Source organism: Pelobates fuscus, chromosome 1, assembly GCF_036172605.1.
Source record: "Pelobates fuscus isolate aPelFus1 chromosome 1, aPelFus1.pri, whole genome shotgun sequence".
Taxonomy (NCBI): domain Eukaryota; kingdom Metazoa; phylum Chordata; class Amphibia; order Anura; family Pelobatidae; genus Pelobates; species Pelobates fuscus.
The window spans coordinates 430,167,359-430,191,700 of NC_086317.1; the positions used below are offsets into that span (position 1 = coordinate 430,167,359).

Consider the following 24,342-nt stretch of genomic DNA (forward strand, 5'->3'; position numbering starts at 1 on the left):
GTCACAAACAAGGGAATGAAAACAGGCGAATTGCCTGTGTTATAGAGCCTGGAGAGGGTTTGAATGAATTCCCTTGTTTATGGGGCTCTTTCTACCGAACGGCGGGTCATTCGGTAGTTTCCATACGAATTTCTGGAAGTATGGAGGTCTCAGCGGTGTTTGCCTAGTCAAGTGTCCGATTTTAGTTCCAGACACTCGACGGCAAAACACCGCTGTTCGGTAGTTTAAGATGGCCGCCGCCACGTGTTTGTTTCCCGAATGGCGGCCACCCAGAGGACAAAGACCACACTGCACTGATTGCCAATTACCTGTTTGCAACATTGTTGCAAACGGTAATTGGAGGCACACTCATTCCTGGGTGGTCTGGTTGTTCGGTAGTTTCACTCAATATACTGAATGGAGTGATTCTACCGAACAATCAGATGAATGTTGCATACAAATCACCCAGGATACACTTAACACATCTATAAATACATATATAATATTACAGGCAGTACACTCGAATATGCTTCACAGTCTTAAAGGGACAGTAGTCCCAAAAGTCCCAATATGTCCATAGATGCTGTTAAAAGGGCCAGTAGCAGCAATATACAGTACAATATGCCCCAAATAACCCAGGGGCCATAGTCAGTAGGTAGGAGGCTAGCAAACAGGCTTCTCCAGGGCCCAGTGGCGAGGTTGGTTTCGCCACATTTCCAGTAGGTCTTCTGAGAGCTCTTTTGTGTGAGGCATCATTCACATCAGGCAATTCTTCTTGTGAAAAGCAAACCCAGAACTGGTGTGTGTTTTTTATAGGGCAGGGCTGCTGTAACCAACACCTCCAATCTCATATCATTGATTGGACTCCAGTTGGCTGACATCTCACTCCAATTAGCTCTTGGAGATGTCATTAGTCTAGGGGTTCACATACTTTTTCCACCTGCACTGTGAATGTTTACATGGTGTGTTCAATAAAAACATTAAGCAGAGTAAATGGTGAGAACCGCACTCAATCCCAACGGCCAAGGGTGCTCCAGAGCAGGACCAGCAGTCCCAGTACAATAATCCAAGAAGAAAAAACTCACAGGCACTCCAATTTTCAAGCCGCAGGCAGATTTATTGTGACAGAATGCAACGCAACGTTTCGACCGGAAAGGTCAGCTTGAAAAAGACCTTTCCGGTCGAAACGTTGCGTTGCATTCTGTCACAATAAATCTGCCTGCGGCTTGAAAATTGGAGTGTCTGTGAGTTTTTTCTTCTTGGTTCAATAAAAACATGGCAACATTTCATTATTTGTGTGTTATTAGTTTAAGCAGACTGTGATTGTCTATTGTTGTGACTTAGATGATGATCAGATCACATTTTATGACCAATTTGTGCAGAAATCCATATCATTCCAAAGGGTTCACATACTTTTTCTTGCAACTGTATCTGGAGAGCCACTTACATTCAATAGAGCTTTACACTGCAAATAAGCATGTGCATGGGCAAAAAATGTGGTCCGGTTCAGATCGGAAAGTCTGCTTCGGCAATTTGGACCAATGGCATTCGGATCGGTTTGGCACTTCCGAAATTCGGGACTTCGGCAATTCGGCACTTTGGCAATTTGGAACTTTGGTAATTCGGACCCTAAACCTAATCCCTAACCCTAAACCCTAACCCACTTTGGAACTTCAGCCATTTGGAACTTTGGCACTTCGGCAATTCGACAATTCAAACTTCGGACATTCGTAAGCATCCGAATGTCCGAATTGCACGAAATTCAGAATGAAACGAATTGCACATGTCTATTGCTCAATCCTTTGCGACTTAGTGGAACAAATCCCAACTACGGATATTACCATGAGAGGTCTATCACAGATAAGAAGGTATCCAGGAGCAGAAAAATAAGTATCCAGGAGCAAAAATTAAAAAGACATTTATTTTTAACTATAAAACAATAAAGAATTATAATAAAATCAATAACGTGTTTCACCTTATGCAAAGGCTTTTTCAAGGCTAATTCTAGTATTTTTGGACTGCAATGGACAGTTGACTCTGGAAGAACTGTTGAAGATTAGTTGGTTTTCTATTTTACGTTTGCTTTGGTTGTATCAATGTGGCTAATTTATTTTCGAGTTTCTAAAAACTATTACATCAATACTATTTGACACATTTATTTTGGCAATGGCACCCAATAATTTCTGAAATCATACTTGAGACAACGACTAACACCTTTTAGAGAAATCTAGGTTTTGATATAAATTCAATGTTCTGCAGAGAAACAATTGTTTATGTTCTTACATTACCAGCATTTACATTTTCTAACTTGCATTTCTAGGTCTATGAACACCAGGATGGGAGTAAATCACTAAAACTTGGAGATTTTGGACTTGCCACGGTAGTCGATGGACCTCTTTACACTGTGTGTGGAACCCCAACCTATGTAGCTCCTGAAATAATCGCAGAGACTGGGTAAAACCACTTAATTATGCAATAACATATATTCTTTTACAGTAAATGATATTCATTAGGTGAAGAACCCTTTATGAAAGCTTCTATACCCCCTCTACCCGCCTCCCACTCCCAATTAATGTTAGTCTACCCCTGAGGAGACATTAAGTCCTTTAGCGTTTATGGCATTGGGAAATGTTAGGAAGATTCTTAACAAATTTATATTTAGAATAGTTTTGAATGTTAGCATGCCATGAGTCTTTGCTTTAAGTCCTGTAAATCTCAAATTTTGTCCTGAATAGAACCTGGATTTTGGTTTGGAAAAATAATCAAGCCATATTTAATCTTTCTTTTAAACAATAGCCTTGAAAAAAGAATAATTATGACAAAATTGTAAGAGAAGTTATACTTTCTACCTTTATGTTCCCATTAGCAATTCATTTATTCCTGGAAAGCGCTATACAAGCAATAATATTGTCTTCCTGATGGTGCCAGTGAAACCCAGTGTTGTTATGTAATTATCACTCTTGAGCTGGGTCGTGGCAATTCCAAAAAGTTTAAAGCAGCACTTTATATTTGATCCAATTTTCAAATCTTGCAATGACGTTTAGAATTAGGTTTGCCAGAGCTGTTGCTCTTTTTATCTCCATTCTCTGTCTGTTATTAACTGTTAGAAGCAGTTACAGTTTTTTTAAGTTGGTCTGCTGTGGTATACCTTGCATTAATAAACATATTTGTTTTCTGCAGGTATGGCCTGAAAGTGGATATCTGGGCAGCAGGCGTGATCACCTACATCCTGCTCTGTGGCTTTCCTCCTTTCCGTGGGTAAGTGGAAAGTCTTGATTTGTTATAGAAGAAGCATCGTTTAAAGGGACACTATAGTCACCTGAACAACTTCAGCTTAATGAGGTTGTTCAGGTGAGTGCTACAGCTACCTAGAAAATGCAGTGTTTACATTAGAAGCTTGGAACACCTCTTGTTGCAGTCAATCAGACGGCCACCAGAGGGACTTCCGAGTTCAGAGGCCCTAAAAAGGCCTCTCGTCTGATGCATTCTGGGTGAATACTTCAGACGGGCTATCAGCACACAAAGCACTGTGAACGCGCTTTGTGTGCTGATAGCCTGTCAGCACTGCTGTGGGCGTGGCGCCCGAACCCACAGGGATGCTGTCTGTCCACAATTGTGCTTGAAGGGGGGGGGGAGAGACCTACTCTCCGTCCCCCCCCCCCCGGCCCCCACCCCTGTGCTCGGCGCTGGAACGGAGGTAAGTTTTTAATATAAAACCACCTTGAAAATTATTTTTAATAAATGAAAGTACATATAAAAGCAAGAAGGAAGGTTGGGTGACCTGTCTTTCTTGCTTTTATATGGTGACTATAGAGTCCCTTTAAATTAAGCTAGCAGTAAAGGATCATGCTTATTCACCAAAACTAATGCAAGGTGTAATACAAACACATTATTCTCTAATGTGAAGATCCAGGATCATATTCCCCTAAATCATCAGACACCCCCTCAAGAATGTCACTTGAATTTAAGAGACCTGAAGATGACACGTGTGAGGAGGAGGGCTTGATTCTAGTTCTGTCAATACTCTACAAACAAAGGGGTTAGATTCGCCCATATACAATATGTAGAGGTTGATTAAAATGTCCCCCTAAAAAGAAAAATGGTAAAAAATATATTTGTTTGTCCCCGCCAATAATATCATAATACCAAGCACTTTATAATTTAACAATAGTAGCAGACGCTTTGTTTGAAATATGGGATGCATAGCTAATAGTATATAACAACAATCAATGTATTCAATTGTTAAATTAATTGCTGTTTAGGAAAACCTAATTTATACACTTGCAATCTTCCATGTATTCATCCTTTGGCAGATATTGGGAGAATTAACATATGTGTATGGTAAACATGGTAACAGACATTTGTTATGTAATGTATACTTTCCTGTTGTAGTGTAAGTAGACTATATTTATTGTTTTAGAAGTGGAGATGATCAGGAAGTACTTTTTGATCAGATTCTCATGGGACAAGTGGACTTTCCATCTCCCTACTGGGACAATGTTTCCGATTCTGCAAAGGTATGTTTTTTGCTATGTTTTGAATTTTGTTTTTTTTACAAAGTCCTTGAAGATCATGTTGTGCCAATAATGCTTATTTACTACCAGTATCTCTATACATTTTGCTTTAATTCTCTCTGGTTTCAGTGATTCAGTTCTGGTAGCTAACTGGCAATATTAGCACAGCAAGAATACATGCATGCAAACTAAAAATGTTTAAAGGGATACTATAAGTACCAAAATAACTTTACTTAATGGAGCAGTTTTGGTGTGCAGATCATGCCTTTGCAGTCTCCTAAGAGCAGGTAATTGAGGAGGGCATGATCTATACGCTAAAACCACTTCATTAAGCTAACGTTGCTTTAGTGCTGAAAGTGTCCCTTTAACTTTAACAGAGCTAAAAACAATCAATCCATTAAAATATGTCATATAAACGTAACCAAAGCATACAGCATTCTGCACATAATAAATGCTTTGCACAGTAAATATAAAGAAATTCTAAAACGTAATTCACGTAATCTGCACATAGCTTTGCAAAATTCTTGGGCTGTGAAGCTTATCAGGATTTGATACACTATATCCCATGGAAACAATAAAAAAAAATACTGTCACTATTAGACATAGGGGTAAATTACAATCCACCATCCTTATCCAATTTTTTAAGTTTTATGAATTTTGGACAGTATGTCATGCATGTTTTCAATTGGATCATAATCCGGAAATGTCATAACATTTTTCTACCAGTAATGCTGTCAAAGTCAGAAATCATTATTGATTTAAAACCAGGTTTAACTGCAGTCGTCATCATTAATCACACTATCGCAAGATCGATATGCCAAATAAGCTAGGTTGGCAACAACCGAAATGGATCCATCTTGGATTGATCTGACCTGCCTGTCTGACCCCTTTTACAGTGCAAGACTGATGAAAATAACTGTGTTCCGTTAACATGTTGTGTTCCAAACATTGACATGCATGTATATTTCTTCAGGAATGATCACTTTGCATATTTGGGTTAAAGTGTACAAATATATTTTGTAGTAATACCATTTTTGCTTTGATATTTTGTTCTTAGATTGCTTATTAGTACTGTTTTGTGCCGAAACTAATTAAAATAAAAAGGTGAATATTTAATTCTTGCAAACGTCATCAGCTTAGAATAGGTGTAAATGGTGCTTGTTTTGTTCACGTGCCCACTTTAAATGGTTATGGGGTATTAGTTAGTTGTTAGAAATGTTTTCTAATAAAAGACTTCGAAGATATTTTTTTGGGTGGGTTTATCAAGTCCTTTTTATTGATGAGTTTGATAGGTATTTAAATGTTTAAAATAAAGTATAAGGACTTTTTTTCACCAATCTTAAAGTGGTAAAAGCATTTTCAAAATAGTGAGATTATGATTGCCTTTGGCATTATCAATGGATTATCTACAACCGTTAATACATTGATAATTATCAAACGATAGATTGTAATTCATTGGTAAATCTTCACCTCTTCTTCTTGTATATACCACTCTTTCATTGTACATAATAGACTTTGCTTATAACATTCGATTGAACTATTTTATTTTATATTTTCTTTGATAAATAATTCACCGATGAGTATTAATTTTGCCTCTCCTCTCCTATTTGTGTGCCACCACTAGATATATAAATACACGATATTAGGACCAATAATCCGCCTAACATATCCGTCATCCCCTCTTCTAAATAATCTCCGGGATGACAGATGAGGCTAAAATGATACATGTAGTTTCTATCTTATTATGACAGAGACTGACCATAGACGTTTAACAGCAGATAAGAATTGGCCGATCTGATCCCGATTTGGGAACTATACCTTCGTACTCAGACCTCTTAAAAGCTGTTAAAGTTAACTCCCTTTACGTAGCCGACCTACTCTCTAAGGGAAGTGGATCAGTCTCCGCTAGTGGACTAAGCGCCTCGTCCGAAGACTAAGTCCAGGAGCATGCGCCTGTAAAAGGAGACATATATTCACGAACGTAAAGTCCCCGCGCATGCGCTAGCAACTGGATACGGACATGCGCATACAGCCAGCTGTAATCAAATGTACTCGGCTGGCGGGCACTTTCGAATCCCACCCCCTACTTTACAGGTAGGGTCTTCTGGGTACTTAAGGGATGAAGGGAGAGGCTTAGTTTGCACTACTTGCCCTTGAGAAAGGCGGTTAGACCGCCGAAACGCGCGTTGGGCAGCTTGTTTCACGTTATTTAAAATGATCCTGTAATTGGACAATCTTTTTCTGTCGACTGCTCTGACAGCTTGGTGGATACCCCGCAGTTTGAGATCCACATTAGAGGGACTATTACAATTTAGAGTTAGCGGCTGGTATGGTGACTGAGCCCCCTCTTTAGCTCTGTCTAGACTCAGCCCTTTTCACACTACTTTGTTTCCTCTACCTTTGATCTCGCTATCCTTTCGATTTATTTTCCTTTGGTTGCACTAGATATATCAGGTATTTGATAAACTGGAAGCAGATAAGCATATACACCTTAGGAATATCGGAAGTTGCTACAGGGAAACCGAGACCTTGGCTTTCCCTAAGACTGCTTTAATTGGGAGAATCCCTCTCCTTTTTTGCTGTCTCCTGGCTTGAAGTATTTACAGATAGGCTGAAGTTCCGTGGGAAGTTTTTTCAGCAACTACGTTTTTTCACAGTTGCAACTTTGTTTAGATGTTTATACATTAGTTGCATCTATGTGACCATTGTTGCTGTTTGCACCCCATAAGGTTCTCTGCCGCACTGTTTTGCCAGTTTAAATTTACAGTCGCTTCTCATCATTTTTTGCTTTTAATCCTCACGATTTGGGGTGATAAAGTGGGTGTGTGTATTTGATATAATTTGTGTTCCATTAAAGTGTTTGTTATTTTTGGTCTTAACTGTTTTGATATTTAGATTGGGGGTAGTGGTTGTGAGACTAAGGGCCCCGTTTCTACGAGGTACCTTCCTCACCTCCTTTCCTTTTTGATAGTTATATATATTTAGGGTCAAGCCATATACTACCCCTGTAACCCCTCCTCAACTATTGGTCAGAGTTTTTTCTTTGACTGATAGCTTATTTGTTCATAAATCTTCACATGTGTATTAGAATGTTTTTCCTCATTCTGAATGGAATCCACTTTTCTGGTATTTTTGTAGGAACTTATCACCATGATGCTACAGGTTGATGTTGATCAGCGATTCTCTGCTCTGCAGGTTCTTGAACATCCATGGGTCAACGTAAGTAAAAAGCTTTTCACAGATTGATTGCATTGATAGAAATATTTTGACTTCATTATATAATCCTGAAATGGTAACCTTTCCTTTTCATACACCTGCATTAAGAAGGTGTTTCTATAAATTATCTATAATCTATGAGCAATATGTATTGGGAAATCAGCCAATTATTTTGCTTTAGGAGTACAATCATACTACCAACTTATTGAAAAAGTGCTTAGAGCAAATGAAGAGTCTGAGTTTTTTTCAGGTTAGGCTGGGTTTGTAACCCTATTTTTTTTTTAATATGTATTATTAACCTGAAACAGATATAGAATAATTGATTGGACTAATATAATATCATAATAAATTAAAATCAAGTGCAACATTTAAGAGTTAAATGTCTGTGATCAATAAATGCCTGTTATAAACTACAAAAGGAACAAAAAATGAGGGCCATGTATTTTTATAATTAGAGGTAAACTATATAACAAGCAAATAAGGCACCAGTTTTTGTGCATAGATCATGCCTCTGCAGTATTGCTCCTCAGCTCTCTGCCATTTAAAAGATTAAAGGGACACTCCAGGCACCCAGACCACTTCTGCTCATTGGAGTGGTCTGGGTGCCAACTCCCACTACCCTTAACCCTGCAAGTGTAATTATTGCAGTTTTTTTAAAACTGCAATAATTACCTTGCAGGGTTAAGTCCTCCCCTAGTGGCTGTCTATTAGACAGCCACTAGAGGACACTTCCTGCTTCATAGCACAGGTTTTCTGTGCTAGAGCGTCGCTGGACGTCCTCACGCTGTGTGAGGACCTCCAGCGTCGCTCTATTCCCCATAGGGAAGCATTGAAATTCATTTTCAATGCTTTCCTATGGGGTGCGCTAATGCGCATGCGCGGCATTGCCGCGCATGCGCATTAGGTCTCCACGGCCGGCGGGCGAGATCAGTCTCGCCCACCGGCCGACGTAACCAGAAGGAGGAGCGGCGGGGGAGGAGGAAGCAGCGACGTGGGACCTGTCGCTGCCCCTGGTAAGTGACTGAAGGGGTTTTCACCCCTTCAGCAACTGGGGATTGGGGGGTGGGAGGGAGAGGGACCCTCCAGTGCCAGGAAAACGGATTGTTTTCCTGGCACTGGAGTTTCCCTTTAATCATTTTATTTCTATTTATGCCGCCCTAGTCACACCACCTCTGGCTGTGACTGACACAGCCTGCATGAAAAATTGGTTTAATTTTCAATCAGAAATCAACTTTAGAAGTTTTTTTATCTCCTGTTTTGTAAATTGAATTTTAATCACACACAGGAGGCTCCTGCAGGCCCTAAAAGTCTATTGACAGGGGGGGGCGTGGCTAACCGCCGAACGAGATGGCTGCTCTGTGAACTCGCTCCGGCACAAGGGCTCCCTAAAACCGGCTATATACACTGCTGAACCCGTTCAGACACACGCTAACCCGGCCCAAACACTTACCGCCGCGATGGCCAGCTCCAAAACAAAAAAATCTACCGCAAAAGCAGAAAGACTGCTCTTCTTCAGCCAAAAATCGCAGCCTGCTCTTGAGACCGCGCAGGCAGTTACACAAGATGGCGCCGAAGACTCCGACACCACGATGCCTCACACAGACCGGGAGACCTCCCAGCCTGCTGCATGCCTCACACAAAGGTATTTTGAACAAGCTATGGAGAGCATGGCTTCAAAACTAATTAATAGCTGGCAAACAACTGCAGAACAGATCAGGGCAGATGTGAGGGACCTCTCAGCAAGAACTACTCTGGTGGAGCAGCACTGTGAAAACCTCTCCTCTGCGCATGGGGATATATCACAACAATTACAAGCCTTGCAATGCCAAATGTCGCAAATGGAGACAAGGATGGCGGATCAGGAAGACAGAGCTAGGAGGAACAACTTGCGTCTGCGGGGCGTACCGGAGACCATCCTTCCTGATGACCTCCCGGTCTATGTACAGAGCCTGCTCCGCGCTTATGCCCCAGATATCCCGGCTGACATGCTGCTCGTCGACAGAGTTCACCGGGTCGCAAAACCAAACCATTTACCTGATTCCATACCCCGTGACGTCCTCTTGCGGGCACACTACTACCATATCAAAGAGCTTATTCTCCGAACACACCGCAGCAAAGCTGGCAACCATGAAGACTTCCCCTCAGTACGCATCATGGCGGACATCTCAGCGGCCACCCTTCGGCGCAGACGAGATTTCCTTCAGATCACCACGGAGCTACGAACCCACGGCATCCGCTACAGGTGGGGCTTCCCCACGAAGATTATACTCACCAAGAATGGGAAGACGTTCCTGATACGGAACCCTGATGAAGGAAAGCATTTGCTCGCCAGCTGGGATCTCCAAAATGTCCCTATCGCGGGAAAGCAGCCAAATTCCCCTGGGTCAAGCCGCAAAACTAATAGAGACTGAATTCTCTACGCATGAACCTAGGAACTGATCATATATCTGAGGACAGACCACTGCAAGTATTGATATATGTACATCACTGTTATGTTGTTATATGTATGTTCAAATAAGGTGACACTCGTGAAACTCACAATTTTACCCCACTGATCGCAGCATGGAAGCGAAGTGTATACGCTGCAGCCTGCTCCCCTGACCCGTATGCCGTATAATAAATCATGTCACAGGTGTCTATATCCCCCAGCGAGTGACCCTGTGGGGCACACCTATGTTATGCCGTCAGGTTTAATTCATATATCAGATGCACATACTGCCAACACCCCTGCCGTTAGCACTTGTATAGGTCCCCCACTGAGTACTACCCTGTGGGCACTAACGAACCCCCTATGTGGACATGCCTAGGCGCCCATCGCTGATGCGATTGTAACCAGGGACCTCAGGCCTACACACTTTAAAACGGCCCCCCATGTTGTATGGACATCGGGATAGATGACAATTACATGACTAGCTGTAAAGCGTACACCTCAGGGCTGCACTCCGCTGTTGCCACCACCACGCGTACGTTGCTGATAACTAGCTAATCAGGTTATAGTATAAATACCCCGGCATGCTTCCTTTATATCGTTAATGAGACCTAGACAAGATCTACCCCAGACCGTGCTCATGGGGCAAACGGGATTAATGGCTCACTGTTACACTTATGGTCACAGGATTTCATGATGAAATTGTGTAATGTTATCACCGTGCCTTCTATGTCACCACCACAGAAATGTATACTGATATGGTTATTGCTTGCATACCTCCTGCACTTAGGATAATATGGTTCTAAAAATGTTCAAATGTTATAATGTTTATGTTTCTACCTTCAGCTGACGGTTCAGCTTCTGCAACCATTACAATTGGAGCCCGATTAGCCACCCACTTGGAAGACAATTTCCAAACCCCCAAGGTACGACTACGGTACCAGACCTATAGGTCACTTGTACATACCCTCTACTTTCTTCCCTCTCCTCCCCACCCCCTACACTCCCCTGACGAACAGTTACCACTGGCAGTTTAGCCCCTCCCTTACCGGAGACACATCACTGTACCACACTTGCTAACAAGCACAATACCGATACCATGCTCATTTACTCACATAACACCAAAGGCCTCAATACCCCCCACAAACGAAGACTACTTTTGGAGGACGTGAAACGCATCAAGGCAGACATAGTCTGTGTGCAAGAAACTCACTTTGTCACTAATCGCATCCCTACGTTCGCTACAAGGGACTTCCCGATACAATACCATGCAACACATTCCTCGAAATCCAGAGGGGTCTCAATTCTCTTCCACAACTCCCTAACGGTGGAACCCCTCCGTGTCCAGATTGACAGCCAAGGCAGATTTGTAATCTTGCAATGCATAATCAATAACAACCCGATCCTCCTTGTATGCCTCTATAGCCCCAATGATCACCAGCGCGATTTTCTGCACAAAGTCCTTATCAAAACAATGCCTGAGGTAACAACACCCGTAATTATCTGTGGAGACCTGAACCACACCATGGACTCACGAATAGACTCCACGATACCCCGTGATTCCACTAGACATCTTACACTGAAAAATACAAACAAAGCCCTAGTAAAACTAACACAAGAATATGGCCTCTATGACGTATGGCGGACCATGCACCCCGCTGCTAGAGAATACACGTTCTTCTCGCAACCACACAAAACATACTCCCGGATTGATCATATACTTGTCTCTGGCACACTACTCCCACAAATAGAAGACTGTACAATTGGCAACATAGTATGGTCCGATCATGCGCCAGTGACATTATCCATGCACAACAAATATCAACACAGAGGAAAACCACCATGGCGTCTCAATGACACTCTGCTCTGTGACAAATCATTCACAACTAAATTGGGTGAAGACCTAGAAAATTACTTCCGACTAAATGACACACCGGACACCTCAATACTATCCACCTGGCAGGCCCATAAACCAGTTATTAGAGGCCTCCTAATTAGCCGAGCATCCTTTCTCCACCGCCAACGCCACCAGTCCTACATAGACTTACTTAAGAACTTGAGGGATGTGACTGCAAAGCACCTCCTGCACCCTTCAGAAGTACTTGCAGAGTCCATTCAAGACATCACTAAACAACTCAATGTTCGGGCGCTTGAAAAGACAGCCTACATCCTCAATAAACTAAAATTAACTTCCTACACCCAAGGCAATAGAGCAGGAAAACACCTAGCCCTCATGCTCCGGCGACGACAGGCGCAATCCAAAATCCCATACCTAATTAACCATGCAGGTACCAAAATCCATAATCCACAAGACATCAATGATACAATGGCGGACTTTTACCACTCCCTTTATAATCTCAAAACAGACCCATCACTCCACCAACCTGAATCACAAGAGATAGATGACTTTCTCTCATCGACACAGTTACCCACCCTCACAACAGAACAACAGTCCTCTCTCACGAATCCCATAACATTAGCAGAAATTACAGACACTATCAACTCCCTCCCTCTAGGAAAGTCCCCAGGCCCAGACGGACTGACTAACCTCCACTATAAACAGTTTGCCTCCTACATTTCCCCCTATTTACAGAGACTTTTCCACCATGCTCTACTGACGGGGAAACTGCCAAAGGAGATGCTAATGGCACACGTTGCCACCCTCCCTAAACCGGGGAAGCCACCCAACCAATGCCAAAATCTAAGGCCTATATCTCTGTTAAATACAGATGTTAAAATACTGGCGAAAATCTTTTCAAACAGACTAACGCACATAATTCCCACAATCATAGGTGATGACCAGGTGGGCTTTGTGGGGGGCCGACAGGGGGCAGATGGCACCAGGAAAACCCTAAATCTAATATACAAAATGCAACGCAACCAACTAGCTGGGGTCTTCCTCTCATTAGATGCAGAAAAGGCCTTTGATAGGCTACACTGGCCATTTCTACTGGCGGTCCTAAAAAAATTCAATTTCCCCGACCAGTTCCTATCACTAGTGAAAGCTCTGTACTCCTCGCCAACGGCCCGGGTAGTGAACGGGGGTTTCATCTCCAAACCATTTGACATCTCCAATGGCTCTAGGCAGGGATGCCCGCTCTCCCCGCTGTTATACATTCTAGCACTAGAACCCCTCGCCCATCTTATACGCAAACACCCGGCCATTCATGGGGTCAAAGTGGAGGGAAGGGAATACAAGATGTCCCTGTTTGCAGATGACATTCTCCTCACCCTCGTGAATCCACACATCTCCCTACCAAACTTTCACAAGATCCTCTCCCAATATAGTAAATGCTCTTATTATAAACTAAACCTCACTAAGACCCTAGCAATGGGCATAAACATTTCGCACACAGATCTGACGACCCTGCAAAGAGACTTTGCTTATGACTGGAGGAAGGACCACATCAAATTCTTAGGAATCAAATTTACTCCCAAGACGACCGCACTATACAAAGCAAACTATATTACGCTGAAGACAGAAATCCAGAATACCCTACAAGGATGGAAAGGCAAATACATCTCGTGGACAGGCCGCATAGCATCGGTGAAGATGGTAATCATGCCGAAGATCCAATACCTATTCCGAACCCTCCCAATCCAACTACCGAAAACCTACCTAGCAGACCTACAAAAGTCCCTGAATGACTACATCTGGGACTACAAAAAGCCAAGAGTGGCCAAAGCGACGCTATATAGGCCACCAATCCATGGTGGCATGGGCCTCCCCGACGTCATAGGGTACTACAGGGCTGCACTCATAGCCCCCTTAGTGACAATCTCCCACCGACAGGAACTAACCCAGTGGGCTGAAATAGAAAAGAACCACGCCCACGGGCTGTCTCTCACGACCCTCGCATGGCTACCGAAATCACACAGGCCAAAGCCCTCGGAACTCCTGCCCACGACTGCACTGACCCTCTCAGTTTGGGACGCGCACAGGAATAAAATGGGACCAATTACAACACTCAATCCAGCACTGCCATTGGATGCATTCCAAGTCCTTATACCAGACTTCAATCACGCCCTTTGGAAAAGACATGGCATATACACCCTCTCCCAAATCATGCGAGATAACAAACTTAAACCACTACCAGACCTCCAAACTGAATTCCTACTATCGGGCACAGCAACCTTTCCCTATAGACAACTAAGATCCTGGATACTTGCCCAACCAACACCTACATCATCGCACCCAATAAACGCATACTGGACGACAATTCTCAATATTTGCATGAGACTGAAACCTGCAACGAAGCTTATCTCCATAATATATGCCTCAGATCACACACGCATGCTGATCAAACCGCCCTCCTTCGTAAAGGCATGGGAACAGGACATAGGTCGTAAACTTACCACAGAACATTGGCAAACCATCTACCGCGCCAACAAACGTATGACCCTTTCTACTACTCATATGGAACTGTCTCGCAAAATATTGTACAGATGGTACCTAGTACCCACAAGGCTAAAACACAGTGTTCCAGGCACAACAGATACTTGCTGGAGATGTACAACGAATAAAGGGACTATGATCCACATCTGGTGGAATTGCCCATCTCTCCAACACTTCTGGACCCAAACACTAACACTAATAACTCAATGTACAGGAGTACGCCTCCCAACCACGCCAGAAACACTTTTGCTCCTACTACTTCCACAGGCACCACACATGCACATACGATACTTACTATATCACATTGTCATAGCAGCCCTTGCTACCATTAGCAGGCGATGGAAACACACTGCCCCCCCCACACTCCAACAATGCATAACAGCAATTGAATATACCAAAACATACGAACTTCTGGCGAGAAAAACGCAACGGGGTAAACCCTACTGGGTTGAAGCATGGAACCAATGGGACATTACCAAACCAAGGCCCGCACCAAACCAGTCAGCCAGCCAAACTGGCACCGCCCGAACATTCCCTCAAAAGTAGGCACCCCATACTGCCATAATAGTATGCCTACATAACGCACTCACGGAGGACCCTCGGGTGCAAATTTGTTGAGACACCCAAGCCTACATGCTACCCTCGACTCTACCTACCATACACGCCTGATGAAAACAGGCCTACCTCCCGCCTCTCTTCATAGCACTACGCCCACCAACTACTCCACCTGTAGAGAAGCCCCCAACAGCACCCCTCCCAGGGCCCAAGATACCGAGCCCTACCACGATTTTTATACGTTTTTATGTGTCCTTATATGTCTCAAAGCGTACTGCATCACCTGCCCAGTTAAATATGTGACATGTTGAATCCCTGTAAACAGATATTGATGCTTAATGTTGCTTCACATTACCCATCTCATACTGATCCCTGTACCAATTCCTTCCTTTCTGTATCCAATTCCCCACGATTCTGCCGTGTGACAATGTGTAATCCGAACTATGGTTACTAGACGATTCGTTATGCTATGCACCATGCTATCTGTGAAACCAGGAATATATTATGCTAACTCCAAACCAAAGTAATTCATGTATCCCACTGATTACCTTATGCAAATCACTGACCCCCCCCCCCCCCCCCTCTTCCCTTCTGTACCCCATCCCTGCCTACTTTATACTGTAAAAATAAAAATTGTCAAATTCAAAAAAAAAAAAAAAAGTCTATTGACAGAACAGGATTTGCAATAAAGGAAGTTTAAACATTAGATCTTTCTTTATAGGAAGTGTTTAGGAATGTTGTGCACATGTCACATGCAGGAAGGTGTGACTAGGGCTGCAAAAACAAAGTGATTTAACTCCTAAATGGAAGATAATTGAGCAGTGACACTGCAAGGGCATGATCTATACACCAAAACTGCTTCATTAAGCTAAAGTTGTTTTGGTGTCACTTTAATAATGTAAGAGGAGCTTCAGATTCCTAAAATGTGAAGTCACTTTGTGCGAACACACAGGAGACAAGTACAGCACATAATATACAGCTTTACCCAACCTGCAAAATGTATACATCTTCCAAGATAGAATGAAAAGGCATATAACATAATATAACATTCATATTGGAGAAATAAAAAAATATAAGCCAAGTGCTCATGGGATGAAATATGTCCTTTTTTCATGGAAATCAGCTGGTAGAATAAACACAAGCCCTAATTTATCCTAGAAATATTCACCTGCACCAAACAACATAATTATTTAATAAATGTATTTAATATTTATTTTTCTTTCCTGCAGGATGATGGTTTGCCTGAGAATGAGTATCCACTGTCTGTGGCTGGGAAAATAAAGAAACATTTCAACACTGGCCCCAAACCCAATAGCACCTCAGCTGGAGTCTCTGTTATAGCAGTAAGTATATTGTTTGCTATTTTGTCAAACTGTGAAAATCACTGAATAATATTATCAAGATATATATTTTTTTAACATGTCAACAAATGTCAAAGTGTTTTATGGCCTACTGTCTTGAAAACAGAATTGCCACACTGGCCTTATTATTAGAGCCAAATGTAGAGTTCAAGTCTGTATTAGATAAAATGTGGAATTAACTCCAATCTAACTTATAATTTAAATCAGACCTGTAGTATGTTCTCATCACAACTGCAATGTAGCAGCCTCTTTTTTTGTGTGTGTGTATCACCCTTATTCAACTGATATATTGTTTAAATGTTGCTGTTTAATCATTTAAATTACAGAGTCTGGGATTATCAATTTTATCTGGCTTTCAAAAATAATTAATTAAAATAATTAATTATTCTGTTTTATATCTCAGCAAACGTTCTCATAATTACTAGAGACAGGAATTTGTCAGGTACCTATAGAGAATAAATGGGTGGTCAGTATCTCTAAACTAAATAATCAGATATTGTATCTCAGTGACAATTAATTTACCCAATATCTGTAAATTAGGGTAGATTGCAAGTAAACAAACAAATAATATTTAGCGGACATCCTATAATCCAGGCTTCCCCAAACTCCGGCCATCCAGAGGTTGCTGAATCACAACTCCCATGATTCTATGAATGAAATAGATAGGCTGAGAATCATGGGAGTTGTAGTTCAGCAACATCTGGAGGGCCGGAGTTTGGGGGAGCCTGCTATAATCACTTAACTACAAGTCATAATAAAAATAAAATGATATTGTTTCCAAATGCATAATAATGCACACAAAGCGTATATACTATAAATAGGAAAAATACTTTTTGATGGGGTTAATACTTCCAGATGTTTATGGTGGGTCTTGAGAAAATATCAATAAAAAATTAGCTGCGTATGTGAAATAATAGGGTAACTGATGAGTATGATACAGAAAATGACTACTTTTATACAGCGGGAGAGCTTACACAGAAAATAACACAAGGATAGCTTAATTATAAAACTGATAGATAGAAATGATAGATTTGTTTTAAAATATATGTTATGTGTATGTCAACTGTGCGTCAACATATAACTGCAAATTGTACTATACATAATTAACAAATGGTGGTAAGCATATTTTAGCAAAGCGTTACGCAACATTCTAGAGCAATGTATTTAAGGAGAACTCTAATGATAAATCTAAGAAATCCCACAATTGTTAACTTTTTTTTTTATAAAAGAATAGCAATGTACAAATCGGCTGCAGAAAAAAAGAACATTTGTGTACAATAAAGATATTCTAAGCTGGGGTTAGCTATAATACACCTGCAATCAAAATAATAAACACATTGCACAGAAAGCTAAACCTTAACTTGATGTATATACCATAAAAGATAATCACACATACATTTATGCTGACAAATATGAGAACTCATTACTAGTCTCCAAATAGAGAGAGTTTGAGTAGATATTGATTTACAAACAGCCAGTCCACATATGCGTAAAAATAATAAAGGAATAATATTGGGATTAGGCCGACAGATATCAGTAAGGAAAAGTCTTTATCCTATCCATCACATAATATTGTTCAGTCGACCTACGAAAAAAGGAAAGATTGTCACCTACTATAGATAAAAAAAATTTATATAAAATATTAACCCTTCACCCAAGTCATGCTAAGTTTAGCTTTGCAGACTTTGCTGAACTATATTTACGAAGATCTCTAGTCAATATTCAGGATTGTAATTTAGAAGAATCTGCAGTTCCATGGTTATCCACTACTAGAACGCCTTTTTGCTTTGCCTATCACTATGGCCTCAATTTAAAATTGTTAGATGAACTTTTTAAATGATTTAATTTATTTGGATAAACTTTTAAAATTATTTTTCCAACAAAATAAAATCATATATATATCATAACACATACCATATATATATATAAAATGCATCAATATATAAAAACATTTTGTGTTTATTTTTCATAATATTAAAATATTTTACCGTTTATCCAACATTATTAGATCATTTGGAAAACGTATCCAACAATATTAAATCTAGGCTTTTATTTATAATAACTATTATATGTTATGCAAGAGTGAAAAAAAAAATCAAACTAATTTGTTTTTTGGTTTTTTTCTTGGAATTAGCAGATATACATTTTTTTATTGCATCCAACCAGTAACCAAGTGATGTAAACTGATTGAATCCAAATTAATTGTCTTGCTTAGCTTTCGGTGTTAAGATTTGACAGCAGATATGGGTTATTCTGGATGGACAACTGTGTCTACGTAATGGTTTAAGCCTTAAGGGACCAAATAAAATTAGGATCTTCTTTCGTTTTCATACATAAACATAAGTATACAATACAAATACTAAAAATGAAAGAAAGATATATACTAAAAATAACGTATGTGCCCTGTTTGGATTGTTATACTAAAGTATATTGGTATTGCGGTTTAATTTTTTTCAATGCTTATATTTTTTATTTTGCATATTTTTCAGATATTGCTTAATTGAGCATGGAAATGACTGGTTCTCATTGTTTTTTACTTTTTTTTTAAATTAATTTATTTATTTTAAATGCGCTTTTCCTAATTGCATGCTCTCCAATGATTTCTAGCCAATCTTGCAGCTATTCTTGCACATAACATTGCATATCTTGTGCTCATTGCTCATATGTATTATGTTTTCATTGCTCACATGGAAGACTGTAAGTGACCGAAACAAATTTTTTTTTATAAATCACTCTTTATCAATGGACCGCCAGCACGCTTGTACATGAGAGATTGGGCACTTAAAAATATTTTAACTAAAACAACTTCTGTCTTTTTCTATTTATATATTAGTATATTTCATAGATACTGTCTATATAATACTTTAATAATATCATTTATTGAACGTCTTGGTTACTGCAGTAACAACAAATTTGTTGACCTCTGTACACTGACATTAAAGGGAATCTATTCTATACCTTCATATGTATTATGTAGACTAAGGTTACCAAATCCGTTATGTTCTCCAAGAGGCATAGTATTTTTCTCATGCTGTTGAGTGAGTCATGAAAAGTTTTGCCAGGCAGTATGTTAAATTCACATGTTCCTGGATAGAATGTAATTATACTATCATGCAAGTTCCTTTGGAAGTCCTCTTTGATTAATACATTGATGCTGTCTGGCAGCTTATATATTCTACACTCTGTTGGGGATTTTTATAAGTTTCAAAAGTTTGCATACCCTTGGAGAATTGGTAATATAGGTACAATGTTTAAAGAAAACATGAGTAAGCAGGCAAAACACATTTCTTTTATTTCTTGTGGGATTCATATTCAACTGTAGGTTATAACAGAATGGCACAATCAGAAAACAAAACATGGCAACAAAGAAAAAATATTAAATGAATCCTGTTCAAAAATCTGCATACCCTTCACCTTTTTCTGCAGTAACAACTGGAGGGTCATCTTGGTCTCGTGCTTAGGGTCATTGTCATGCTGGAAAGTCCAAGAGCGTCCCATGCACAGCCTTCGTGCAGAAGAATGCAAATTGTCTGCCAGTAATTTCTGATAACATGCTGCATTCATCTTGCCATCAATTTCACAAGATTCCCTATGCCTTTAGAGCTTACACTCCCCAAAACATCAGTGAGCCACCACCATGATTCCAAGTGGGGATGGTATTCTTTTCACTATAGGCATAAAGCTCTATTTTGATCTTGTCACTCCAAATTACAGTGTGCCAAAAGCTGTGAGGTGTGTCAGGGTGTTGTCGGGCACATTGTAACCAGGGTTTTTGTGGCATTATTGCATTAAAGGCTTCTTTCTGGCAGCTTGACCATGCAGCTAATTTTTGTTCAAGTAGCATCGTACAGTGCTCCTGGAAACAACCACACTGTCTTTTTCCAGAGCAGCCTGTATTTCCACTTCTTATTAAGTGATTTAACAGTACTGACTGGCATTTTCAAGGCTTTGGGTATCTTTATATATCCTTTTCCATCTTTATAAGGTTCCATTACCTTGTTATGCAGGTCTTTTGACAGTTCTTTTCTGCTCCACATGCCTCAGTATCTAGCCTGATCAGTGCATCCACGTGAGAGCTAACAAACTCATTGACTAGTTATACACAGACACTAATTGCAATTTAAAAAGCCACAGGTGTGGGAAATTAAGCTTTAATGGCCATTTTGAACCTGTGTCTACCACCTTGTGTGTCTGTAACAAGGCCAAACATTCAAGGGTATGTAAACCTTTGATCAGGGCCATTTGGGTGTTTTCTGTTATCATTATGATTTACAAAAGGAGCCAAAACAACTATGTACAAATAAGTGGCTTTATATGATCACTATCCTTCAATAAAATATTTTTTTTTTTTTGCATGATCAGTTAAATTTTAAAATCAATGCCAAAATTTCCCAATTTCTGCCAGGGTATGAAAACTTTTGAGCACAACTGTATATGGTGAGAACGTGTCAGATGTGGTAACCCTCATGTAGGATCTAGAGCAGTTTCATCTTCTTTAAATATTCCTGACTGTCAGACCCTAAATTAACTACATATTTTCTCTTCCCTTCCCAATAATGATACATAAACATGTGATTATTGCTGGTATTCCTTGCTCAACTGGGTCCAACAGGTTTATTTACTAAAATACAAATTGTTGGGAATTCAAAGTAAATGTTAACTTTGGGGCCAAAATAGCCAAAACTGGACAAATTCTCCAAGCCAGTTATGCTTCCATATCTGCTCTTTTAGCCTTAAATTAGAAAACAAAAATTATACCCAACATTTTTTTATTGTCTTTTTTTATTCCCGACAATTCTCACTTTAGTGATAACCCTGTAAAAGATAGCTAAAATACTAACAGAGTTTTATTATTTTACCAATGGACATCTAACAACTGACCCTTGAGGTTTATATGCTAATATGCAGATTTTACAATACACAAGATCCAGCGCACTCACTTATCCACTAAACAGCAACTTCAATGTTGACAAAATTTATAAATTTTTTCAAAAAACACCTAATCTAGGCAAAAATAACGGGAGTTTAGTTACATTATATGATCATACACTGCATAAGCCTGCCACAACGTCAATGTACGCCATATTCGGCAGGTCCTACTCTAACAGCCTAATGTCTGCTCTTATGAGATTATGCACTTGTAATGTGATAGATTCCTTTTAATTCAGTTATTCTTTCTAATAATGTAATGCAGTAAAACATATACATTATAACTACGATAAATATATGACTATATATATCACTGTATCAAAAGATAGATAATAAATATGTGAGATATTTTAGATATATTAATATGTTTATTGTAGATGGTTTGTATATATTTATCTATTATTATTTCTGCCTGTTTACCTATCTATAATGGAGAAATCTTCCCATAAAACCCAGCATTTTTTGACCCTTGAGGAGTACTGCACAAAATGGCTGCCAGTTAACTTGTCACACATCAACACCTCCTTTACAGAATGGTGAACCTCCCTCTGCAAGTCACCATTGATGTTCAGTGCATTACTGGCACACCTCCTCCCCCGCCCCCCTCTGCTTGTTCACCTTCATACATTTTAATATAAAATATTTGTCTAAAATATACACACAAACACAAACATTCACCTAAAGTCAGAGAGACACACAGAAACACACACACAGGGCTAGGTTTACATAGAAGCCAGTGGAGCTGAAGTCTCAGACCATTTGTCATACGCCAAAAAATAAATTAGAAAAAAAAAAAATTTCCAACCAATTCCATTTCAATATCAGAAATATAAATTTCAACAAATATAATGCCATTAAATGCCATTTATTGGCTGTACAAGTCAGATGAAGTATTGAGCTATACCTCATTGAACTCTGTAAAAGCTAAATAGCCTGGCATGTAGTTGCTAGGGCCACTTTTTTTGTATTGCAGTGTTGACTGCTTTCAGCCATTTTTCATGTTGACTGGGAAGATTGTATCATCCTTTTCTCTATCTGGCTCCATGCAAGGTCTAGAATTGAGTTAAATATTTTTTTTTCCTACAGGCCTATACCTACATCCTCTATTCCCCTGTGCTCTCAGATCCCTAGTTATGTTATTGAATTAGTGATGTCATTAGAACAGTAGAGGCTCATCCATAAGGGCAGGTGGGTCAGCAAAAACACCAATTTTTGTTTATTCACTAATACTATTATCTACTATTTTCCTTTCACCTATATTTTTTATAATTTAAAGATTGGGATGTTGATGATGATTTACATTTATTTAAAGTGTTGTTTTTTTTCCATATATATATATATATATATATATCGGACACATGGTTCCCTAGTTTTTTTTTTCTAGGTTTATGTTGTTCAATGAGGCTGGATCTCACTGGATCATGGGTTCAGTACATGGGGCTAGCTAGGTGGTGGGCAGCTAAGTCTAGCGCCCAATCATTTGAAACCCTTACCAGTTTCCACTGCATTGAAAGCATATACAGATTTAAAAAAATGCTTATTTCTACAGATACATAACTTGCAGAAACTTTATATTCTTCTTGATGTCCCAAATTTAGATACGGGAGAGATGTATCAAGGCAAGAAAGGTGCTATTCTGGGATCAAAGTTCTAAATGTTGAGATACATTCTATTGGTTCCCGTGGTGACTACTCCCTGTTTGGAACTTTGCTCCACAATAGTCACCTGTTTTTGCCTTGATAAATCTCCCCCAAAATGTTGTAAGAATGCAGCTGGCACCACCTCCAAGATTAATAGACTGACCTTAAGGAGTTGGTCACGTGGTGTCATGTTTGTAGCATAATGGTATATATTGTGCTTAAATGCCCCGCAATGGTCAAAGTAATGCCCAGCTAATGACCAGCTAAATGCAGCACAAATCATTATTAACTTCTATGGAAAGTTTTTAATGATTATCAAAAGATAAAATAAATTTAACAAATATAGCAAAAATATTATGGCTCATCGATGCAGCATCATCTTAATGTTAACATAGGTTTTTACTAATTTGCATATTTTTCACATTTACTAATAACTAATGGAGACTGTAATTAATTATTTTGTTTTATTTGGAATAACAGTTGCTTTTTGTACATTATATCCATCACATGTTTGCAATTACTTTTCATTTTCAGATTCTGAAAATGATGTTTGTGTAATTAATGTGATTATGTAATAGTTGTTAAGTGTCTCAGTTAACGTAACACAGTCAAAACAACAGAACATAAAACAATAGTAGTTTTTCCTGGTTTATTGCTTGTTTAGACTCATGTATGATTTTGTGAGCATTCGGGAATTTGCATCACCATTATATCACTAGACCCTAGACATGTTTGTGTGTATACTTTTCTAAAACAACCTGAAAGCCAGCAATATGCATTTTTGCAAATACATCTTGCTTTACTAGAAAAATATACTATCGCAGGTGGTTTACAAGATGCCTATTAGGAGGCATCAGCTCTTTTGTCTGCCTAACACAAAGTAACCCATTCTGGACACATCACATAGAAAAAACACTCCAGGTGTAGATAGACCCTCTGTCAAAAAGTATCCAGATTAATGCCCATTTGTCCAAACTCCTTGTCTATCTCTCTATTCCATGAAACCAAAGATATGAACTACTTTCCAGAATCTTCTGTACATAATGTAGTACATATTGCCTATAGTTACAGTTCTGCAGAGGAGTGCCCAGCTATATGCACATATGCAGACTGCTTAAAATAGAGATAGGCAACCTTTGGCACTCCAGCTGTTGGGGAATACATGTCCCATGATGCATTGCCAGCTTTATTCTGGGAGATGCAGCCCACAATATCAGTAGTTCCAAATGTTGTCTAACTCTGGCTTAAGGGAACACACCAAGCACCATAACCACTACAGCTCACTATAATGGTCTTCCTGCCAGGAGATCTCTGTACCCCACAT

The 24,342-nt window shown here is 39.7% G+C and overlaps 1 protein-coding gene across 5 annotated transcripts in view; it reads left to right on the plus strand.

Moving 5' to 3' along the window:
- Window positions 1-24,342, plus strand: part of DCLK1 (doublecortin like kinase 1) — a 398,808-nt gene that overhangs the window by 347,629 nt on the left and 26,837 nt on the right. For 4 of the 5 annotated variants that reach the window (XM_063429156.1, XM_063429171.1, XM_063429181.1 and 1 more), the window contains 5 exons: window positions 2,300-2,433; window positions 3,160-3,237; window positions 4,400-4,496; window positions 7,632-7,712; window positions 16,318-16,431. In XM_063429156.1, coding sequence (XP_063285226.1) covers window positions 2,300-2,433; window positions 3,160-3,237; window positions 4,400-4,496; window positions 7,632-7,712; window positions 16,318-16,431 — 504 coding nt within the window. The remainder of the gene's footprint in view (window positions 1-2,299; window positions 2,434-3,159; window positions 3,238-4,399; window positions 4,497-7,631; window positions 7,713-16,317; window positions 16,432-24,342) is intronic. The other variant, XM_063429163.1, reaches the window with a different exon arrangement.